The sequence below is a fragment of the Ovis aries genome, unplaced genomic scaffold (genome assembly GCF_016772045.2).
Source record: "Ovis aries strain OAR_USU_Benz2616 breed Rambouillet unplaced genomic scaffold, ARS-UI_Ramb_v3.0 scaffold_90, whole genome shotgun sequence".
Taxonomy (NCBI): Eukaryota; Metazoa; Chordata; class Mammalia; order Artiodactyla; family Bovidae; genus Ovis; species Ovis aries.
The window spans coordinates 157,362-166,786 of NW_024599829.1; the positions used below are offsets into that span (position 1 = coordinate 157,362).

The 9,425-nt window shown below is 35.6% G+C and overlaps 1 protein-coding gene across 1 annotated transcript; it reads left to right on the forward strand.

Annotated features, from left to right (window-relative positions):
• Positions 1 to 1,641: 1,641 nt before the first annotated feature.
• LOC114112068 (olfactory receptor 4P4-like) lies at positions 1,642 to 2,571 on the forward strand. Its single transcript, XM_027963719.1, has one exon. It carries the CDS (start codon positions 1,642 to 1,644, stop codon positions 2,569 to 2,571), a length of 930 nt encoding a protein of 309 aa, XP_027819520.1.
• Positions 2,572 to 9,425: the final 6,854 nt, after the last annotated feature.

Genomic DNA, 9,425 nt, shown 5'->3' on the forward strand with positions numbered 1-9,425 from the left:
TTTTTTTTCCCCTAGTTTAAAGGAAAACCAGAAGAAGAATAAAGCCTGCACTGAAGGATCTTTTTCCATGAGTCTGTATTTTCCAAAGTTCTGCTCAACCACTGTAAGTAGTACAGCACTGATTCAAATATTAAGGGATGCTGAGGCTTGTATTGCTGTGCATGTAAGAATTAAAGATTTTAAAATTTAAAAAATAAAAAACTAAAAATAAGTAAAAAAAATAATAAAAAAATAAAAAAAAGAAAATAAATAAAATAAAAAGATGCTAAACTAAGAGCTTCATTTTCTACACTTTTGGTTCTCTAGTTTTTCTATAATTTCTATTATATTTTTAATAAAAAAGTCTTTAAATTTGTTTATATCATGTGTTCAATCTTCCACATAATTATAGATAAGGTATGAATTTTACTTTCTGTTTTTGCTGTAAGGAAAATAGATCCAGCAGTATCAATTTCACTTCTCTAAGAAGGCTTAGAGAGGGTGAACTGTTTAGTGCTCAACAAAAATCAAACAGGACTTGTGAGACTGTATCATTAGATGATGGGTCTATCTAACATGCCACATTGTTCCTCAATGATGCCATTAAACAACAATTCATTACAATTAACAGTATTTGATGCAAACGATGATTTTACTGTGGAGAACATTTGGTTTGGATAAAAGTTGATTTTTTTTCAACATATTCACTCTGTCCTCCTTGGTTTACAACATCCAAAATGTGGCACCTAGTGTTTAACTAAATAGGTCATTCTTTGTGTTGAGTTCACCCAATGTCAAAAAAAAAAAAAAGCTCTAAGGAGTATCAACAGAAACCTCTGAAACATATATTTATTGAAATTAAAGTTAAAGTGGAGTTTTATATAACAATAACATTTCTTCCTATATTCAGATGGTTCACATTGTGGTTAAATTCTCTGTTTCCAGTCTCTCCATGTTTTGGATCTTGATCACACATGACTACAAGGAGAGTCACTGAAAATATTTTCAACTAATACAGGTATGCTCTGCTATGAAGAAAAGCATTTTTCAAAATTTTCAAAAATAATATTTAGTTCCATTGAATGTATAGAATGTTCATCTGAAATTGGGACTTTGTACGTGATTTACATGCACATGGAGAAGTGGAGAGATTTTCTTAAATATGTAAATAGCTATTACATAGATGACTAAGATCTGGGATGGAGAATGACTTTATATTTTTTACACAGATGGACAAAAGCTGGAATTTCCGTGATCAGTGAATGTTGTTGCATTGTTCCCACGATCATGAACTCTGGTATCAGAGTCAGGTCCATCTTAGTTTGATTGCAACTTAATCTCTTACTGATTTGGTGCAAATTACTGAAAGCTCTTGCTTTTATTTTACAAGTGTAAAATGAGTATCAGAATACCACCTCTTGGTTGGGTTGTTATGTTCCAGACATAATTATGATTTTATTAAATATTGTTTGATATATGTTGCTTTTAATATCAAATGATAGATTGCTTATAGTAAATTTTCTGTGCCCTACATCTTTGCTGTATAATATGCAAATACATAATAATCCAAAACTTTAAATATGCAATTAAAGATGTATTATGTTCTGTATTGTTTCAGATGAACTGAATTTCTGTTGTGTCTTCCAAACTCTACACAACCTCATGGAAACCCAAAACAATGTCACAGAATTTGTTTTCATAGGGTTGTGGGGAAATAAGAAAATAGATTTACTGTTCTTCTTCTTGTTCCTGTTCTGTTATCTGGCTGTCTTAATGGGGAATTTCATCATCTTGCTTACCATCACCTGCAGCCATCTAATGCAACAACCAATGTACTACTTCCTTTGTCACCTCTCCCTCATGGATGTCAGCTACACCTCCACGGTGGTCCCCAGGCTAATCAGGGACTTAGCTGCAGCACGAAGAAACATTTCCTATAACAACTGTATGGCCCAGCTTTTCGCTGCCCACTTGCTGGCAGGTGTGGAAATATTCATCTTGATGTTCATGGCTTTTGATCGCTATATAGCCATCGTCAAGCCCCTGCACTACATGGTCATCATGAACAGACAGAGGTGTGACATGTTGATGGTCCTGGCCTGGGCATTAGGTTTTTGGCATTCTATTGCTTTACTTCTCATGGTACTCAAATTACCTTTCTGTGGTCCTAATCAGATAGATCACTACCTATGTGATGTGAAGCCTCTTCTGAAACTGGTGTGCAAAGATATTCATGTTGTGAGTATCTTAGTGATTGCAAATTCAGGAATGGTTGTGGTTGTCATATTTCTAGTTCTAGTAGCTTCTTACATAGTCATACTATATAACCTTAGAACACATTCTTCTGCAGGGCGAAAGAAAGCTCTCTCAACGTGTAGTTCTCACATAACAATTGTAGTTTTATTTTTTGTGCCCTGTATCTATACTTACGTTCTACCTGCAGGGAGCAAGAACAAGGACAAGGACATCTCTGTGTTTTACACTGTGATTGCCCCCATGCTGAACCCTCTCATCTACACCCTGAGAAACACGGAGATGAAAATCACCATAAGGAAGGTATGGACTAAAGTGGCACATTCAGGTTTAAAGTAAATAGAGTGATACTTATTATGATTTAGAATTCATGTCTCATCTCTAGGACCTGTATCCTTTGAGGTATTAGAAGAAAACATATACCCTTCATTTGAGAAATTGAAATAAATGTCTTCTGGCATTCAGTTCAGTCACCCAGTCATGTCCAACTCTTTGCGACCCCATGGACTGCAGCACACCAGGCTTCCCTGTCGATTGCCAACTCCTGGAGTTTACTCAAACTCATGTTCATTGAGTCGATGATGCACCTAACCATCAAATCCTCTGTCGTCCACTTCTCCTCCTGCCTTCGATCTTTCCCAGCATCAGGGTCTTTTCTAATGAGTCAGTTCTTCACAACAGGTGGCCAAAGTTTTGGAGTTTCAGCTTCATCATCAATCCTTCCAATGAATATTCAGGACTTGTTTTCTTTAGGATGGAGTGGTTGGATCTCCTTGAGGTCCAAGAGACTCTCAAGAGTCTTCTCCAACACCACAGTTCAAAAGCATCAATTTTTGGCACTTAGCTTTCTTTATAGTCCACCTCTCATGCCTGTCATTAGGTTAGCCAATGAATCATGCTACTGTGATTCAGACTACAATATGCACTTTAAAGGACCCAACTAGTTTTGTGTGTGAGCACTTGGAGGAATGCAAGAATTGTCCTTCTAAAGCTCATCACTTATTGTATGACTGACCTGCCCAATAATTGTGGAAGAACCTATTTTCCTTGGAAAAAAATCCAACCTTCTCACTTGTGCATTAGAAAATTAGGTATAACTGTCTAATTTCATAAGTCATCACTTTGAAAGCAATTACGGGGTTACAAAGAGACTGGGTGGCCAAGGAAACCTGGGTGACTCCTCAATTTGTTTGGTTTTATGCATTTGTCTTGGAAATTTGTTATAATTATATTGTTTTTGAAAACGAATGTCTATGAAATGCGATAATATTATGCTTCATAAAATGAAATATTAATTGCACTACCATCTGTTAAATTTTGCTTGGGGTATGGCTACAAGAGACTCATACTAGGTGTTTTGTGCTGCATTTGGCAATAATAAACTCATAATAGGTTCTTTCTTGTTTCTTCATCATTTACCACTCAATTGCCTCTCATTAGATGCTTTCATCCAGCTACATTGGGCCCCTCTACATTCTCTAAACTGACCCTAAAATCTGGCCAACTATGACTTTTTTTCTTCTATTTTCTCTGACTAGGAACCCTCCACTCTTATGTTTTAGCGTCCATGTCATAAATATTATTCACATTTCAGATATTTTCTTATTCAGGAATATTTTACAGATTCATAAATAGACAAATAACAGACAGAAATGGTAGGAACCTAACAGAAACAGAATATATTAAGAACAGGTGGCAAGAATACACAGAAGAATTGTACAAAAGAGATCTTCACGACCCAGATAATCACATGATCACTCACCTAGAGCCAGACATCCTGGAATGTGAAGTCAAGTGGGCCTTAGGAAATATCACTATGAACAAAGCTAGTGGAGATGACAGAATTCCATTGAGCTATTTCAAATCCTGAAAGATGATGCTGTGAATGTCCTGAACTCAATATGCCAGAAAATTTGGAAACCTCAGCAGTGGCCACAGGACTGGAAAAGGTCAGTTTTCATTCCAGTCCCAAAGAAAGGCAATGCCAAAGAATGCTCAAACTACTACATAATTGCACTCATCTCACATGCTAGTAAAGTAATGCTCAAAATTTTCCAAGCCAGGCTTCAGCAATATGTGAACTGTGAACTTCCAAATGTTCAAGCTGGTTTTAGAAAAGGCAGAGGAACCAGAGATCAAATTGCCAACTTCTGTTGGATTAACAAAAAAGCAAGAGAGTTCCAGAAAAACATCTATTTCTGCTCTATTGACTATACCAAAGACTTTGACTGTGTGGATCACAATAAACTGTTGAAAATTCTGGGGGAGATAAGAATACCAGACCACCTAACCTGCCTCTTGAGAAACCTGTATGCAAGTAAGGAAGCAACAGTTAGAACTGGACTTGGAACAACAAACTAGTTCCAAATTGGAAAAGGAGTATGTCAAGGCTGTATATTGTCACCCTGCTTATTTAACTTATATGCAGAGTACATCATGAGAAATCCTGGGCTAGAGAAAGCAGAACCTGGAATCAGGATTGCTGGGAGAAATTTCAATAACCTCAGATATGAAGAAGAACTAATGAGCCTCTTGATGAAAGTGAAAGAGGAGAGGAGAGTGAAAAATTTGGCTTAAAGCTCAACATTCAGAAAACTAAGATCCTGGCATCTAGTCCCATCACTTCATGGGAAATAGATGGGGAAACAGCGGGTGACTTTATTTTTCTGGGCTCCAAAATCACTGTAGATCGTGATTACAGCCATGAAATTAAAAGATGCTTACACCTTGGAAGGAAAGTTATGACCAACCTAGACAGTATATTTAAAAGCAGAGACATCACTTTGTCAACAAAGGCCCATCTAGCCAAGACTAGGTTTTTCCAGTGGTCATGTATGGATGTTAGAGTTGGACTGTGAAGAATGCTGAGCACCAAAGAATTGATGCTTTTGAGCTGTGGTGTTGGAGAAGACTCTTGAGAGTTCCTTGGACTGCAGGGAGATCCAACCAGTCCATCCTAAAGGACATCAGTCCTGGGTGTTCATTGGAAGGACTGATGTTGAAGCTGAAACTCTAATACTTTGGCCACCTGATGTGAAGAACTGATTCATTGGAAAAGATCGGGATACTGGGAAAGATTGAGGGCAGGAGAAGCGGATGACAGAGGATGAGATGGCTGGAAGGCATCACCAACTCAATGGACATGGTTTTGGGTGGTTTCTGGGAGTAGGTGATGGACAGGGAGGCCTGGTGTGCGGCAGTCCATGGGTTCACAAAGAGTCGGACATGACTGAGCGACTGAATTGAATTGAAATAGACCAGAAGTATTTCCCTTTTGTTTTTTTTTCTTTTTATTGGATTTTAGCTGTACTTTTACTGAATACGAAATAATCCAAACCCCATATTACTTTGTATGTGTGTGTGTGTGTGAATTGCATTTTCCCTGTTTGACTGAGGCAAAAATTATAGATCTTTCTATTTCTTTGTACCCCTGAAGTTTCTCATAATAAATCCGAGACAAATTAAGCTGTAATTAAACATTTATGAAATTAAATTCAAAGACTCTGTATTTTCCTTTTAATATGAATGTATATACTGTTCTCTTGTATATAAAATTCCCCTTATTTATTAATAATATGTCAGAAAGACTAAACATTAGCATAAATCCCATGATATAGCAGATAGGGAATGCTGAAAAAACTATATTTTTTTCCCATTATTTGTTTTTGGCATTTATGTGGAAGATAATTACCCATAGGTGTCCATAGTTTCATTTCTGTTCTGTCTGTTATGTTTCATTGATCCATATGTCTGTTTTTGTATCAATACCATGCATTTCGTGTACTGTTGCTTTGAATATTGTATGAAGAGTGGAACTGTGATACCTTCAGGGTTTTTTTTTTTCCTTTTGTTTTTGTTCAAGTTTGCTTTGTAAATTTGGGGTTTTTTGGTTTCATACTATTTTTAAAATTATTTGTTCTAGTTCTGTAAAAATTTCATGGGTATTTTGATAGGAATTGCATTATATTTCTAGATGGTATTGAGTAGTATAGACATTTTAACAATATTAATTATTCTAATCCAAGAGCCTGAGATGTGTTTTCATTTATGTGCATTTTCTATAATTTCATCCATAATTGTCTCTTTCTTTTCTTTTTCAGAGTGTAGGTTTTTTACTTTCTTCATTAAGTTTATTACTAGATAGTTTATTCTTTTTGATGTGATTTTTAACCAGGAATTTAAAAATATAGTCCTTGTTTGTTAGTTTATTATTAGTGTATAGAAAAGCAAAAAGTATATACTAATCTTAAATCTGGCAACTTTTGCTAAGTTACCATTATTCATTTTTCTAATATTTTAAAGGTAAAGACTTTAGAGTTTTCTATATAAAGTTATGTCATCTGCAAATATGTGGATAGCTTTTATTTCTTCTTCTTGTCTGATTGCTTTGTGGGACTTCAAATACTATGTTAAGTAGAAGTGGTGAGAGTGGGCAGGCTTATTTCATTTCTGATTTAGCAAAAAGACTTTCTGCTTTCACCATTGAGTATGATGTTTCCTATGGGTTTATCATACATGATTTCATTATGTAATGAGATATAATGGATCAGTGAATTATAAGCAGGTATATTTAATTAAAATTTTATTAAAAACATTGCACTTAGGGGTCAAATCACGTACTGATGTAGATTCTGTGGTACTGGAAAAGTTGCAGTCTAAAATTAAAGTAACATTTACAATTTCTGATAGAACTTTCGTATATACATTCCCTAGAGTTATCGAGAAATGAATTGTGCAGCAACAACAGCAACAAAAATGCCAGTATGTAGATTATGTTGTAAAGTAGTTTCTGGGTCAACTGTCCTGACTTCCCTTTGGGGGAAAATAATAATAGTAATTAGTGTAGACATAGGAAGAAGCAAAAATTCAGACTAACATTTATTATACCTACTGACCAGATTTTAAAAAAATCATCCCCCATAAAACTTAAGGAACTAAATTAAAATGTGTAAATATTCACCCACTCCTACTTATCTAAAACTGATAAGTAAATGGAAGTCAAAACCAAAGACCTTATCTTATACACTTAGGAAAAAAGTAAATAAAATCAGCAAAAGACAAATGTGATCTAGAAAAGAACAAACAAACTGACTGCAAAACACATTTTGTCGCACATGGATGCTTATCCCAACTTCATTTATAACTGCCAAACCTCGAAGCATCTAAGATGCCCTTCAGTAAATCAAGTGAAAGAGTTATGTCCAATTCTTTGCAATCCCATGGACTGTAGCCTGCCAGGCTCCTCTATCCATGGGATTTTCCAGGAAAGACTACCAGAGTGGATTGCCATTCCCTTCTCCAGGAAATCTTCTGAACCCAGGTCTCCCAAATTACAGATAGATTCTTTATTGGCAGAGGCACCAGGGAAGCCTAAAACCGTTGCACATTTATACAATGTAATACACTTCAGTATTAAAAAGAAATGAGCTCCCAAGCCATGACCAGATATGGCAGACACATAAATGAATATCATTAGGTAAAGGATTAAAAAGTGAGTCTCTAGGAGTTAAGTGACTAGTTCAAACTGCTAGTAAATAGGAGAAAAATAGTTGAGTGCTTTCTGAGAATGAATAAAACAGATTCTGATCAGTTTGGTGATTACTTTATCTTATTCTTAACACAATAGAGGTAATGCCATTTATGTCATTATTGTGAGATGGAATTATAAATTTGAAGTATGAAATAATCTCTCAGTAACTGTTATTACTTTTTACTGCTTATGATATTATAAAAATTGATTTTCTGAAGTCTTACATACTTGAAAGAAACCATTAACACATGGATTTCAGCATGAAGTAAGGAATTAAATACCTGAACTTTAGGGTGTACTTTTGGGGCTGAGTGTGTATCATCTGTGGAAATGAAGTGGCATAAGAGAAAAACAAAATGGTCAGCAGAATAGAAGCTCTGCTGAGATAGGCAATGTCCACAGCTCCAGGGACATGACCTTGGACAGCAAGGAGGGAGGTTTTTGTGAAGCTCTGTTTAGAAATGCCTCTGGGAACATCATTTCTTAGAATATTCAGAAGCTAATTAATTCTTCCATTGTCATATAAGTCACATTCTGTTCTTCTCAGCCAAATTTCCTTTAGGGATAGGCATAAAATAAATGACTCTATGACTCTCATGATTGAAAATGTTTGTTTCCTTGTGTGAGAATTGCAGAATACTTGTTTTATTTATTTATTTTAATCTGAAGATCCATTGGTTCCATCACTGACTCACTGACTCACTTTCTACTCCCTGGGCAAATATATACAATTTTCTAAGACTCTGCAAAGTGAGTTTTTCAGGAAGAAGCTATTCCTGATTCAACCTAAAAATTCATTGTACAGCCACTTAGATATGATGTTCAGTAAATTAGTGAAATAACCATTTTTAAAAAAGAATATTTGAACAAGTGTGCATTATACATCATTTAAATTTATTCTCTTTAGTTTAAATTTTGACTACCATAAAATTATTTGGCTAACTTTAGTGTTAGTAGCATGTTATTCATAAGTAGAATTCCAGGTGAGTTAGAGTTATAAAATATTCTATCCATAGTGAATTGCATTGAGTCCTATTTTGGTTCTTTTATATTTTCCTCTTTCCTCCGTATTCTTATCAAAGAATAGCCCAGTTTATGCTTGTATATCTCCACTGACTAACAATTTCCTAGCTTCAAATTCCTTGCCATCCTGAAATGGAGTAGAGTCACTCTATTCAATTAAGGTAATTTTATAGAAAATCATATTCTGATACAACTAGGAGGAAATTTCCAGAAAAATAAACGACCCAATCAAAAAATGGGCCAAAGAACTAAATAGACATTTCTCCAAAGAAGACATACGGATGGCTAACAAACACATGAAAAGATGCTCAACATCACTCATTATTAGAGAAATGCAAATCAAAACCACAATGAGGTACCACTTCACACCAGTCAGAATGGCTGCGATCCAAAAATCTGCAAGCAATAAATGTTGGAGAGGGTGTGGAGAAAAGGGAACCCTCCTACACTGTTGGTGGGAATGCAAACTAGTACAGCCACTGTGGAGAACGGTGTGGAGATTCCTTAAAAAATTGCAAATAGAGCTACCTTATGACCCAGCAATCCCACTTCTGGGCATACACACCGAGGAAACCAGAATTGACAGAGACACATGTACCCCAATGTTCATCGCAGCACTGTGTATAATAGCCAGGACATG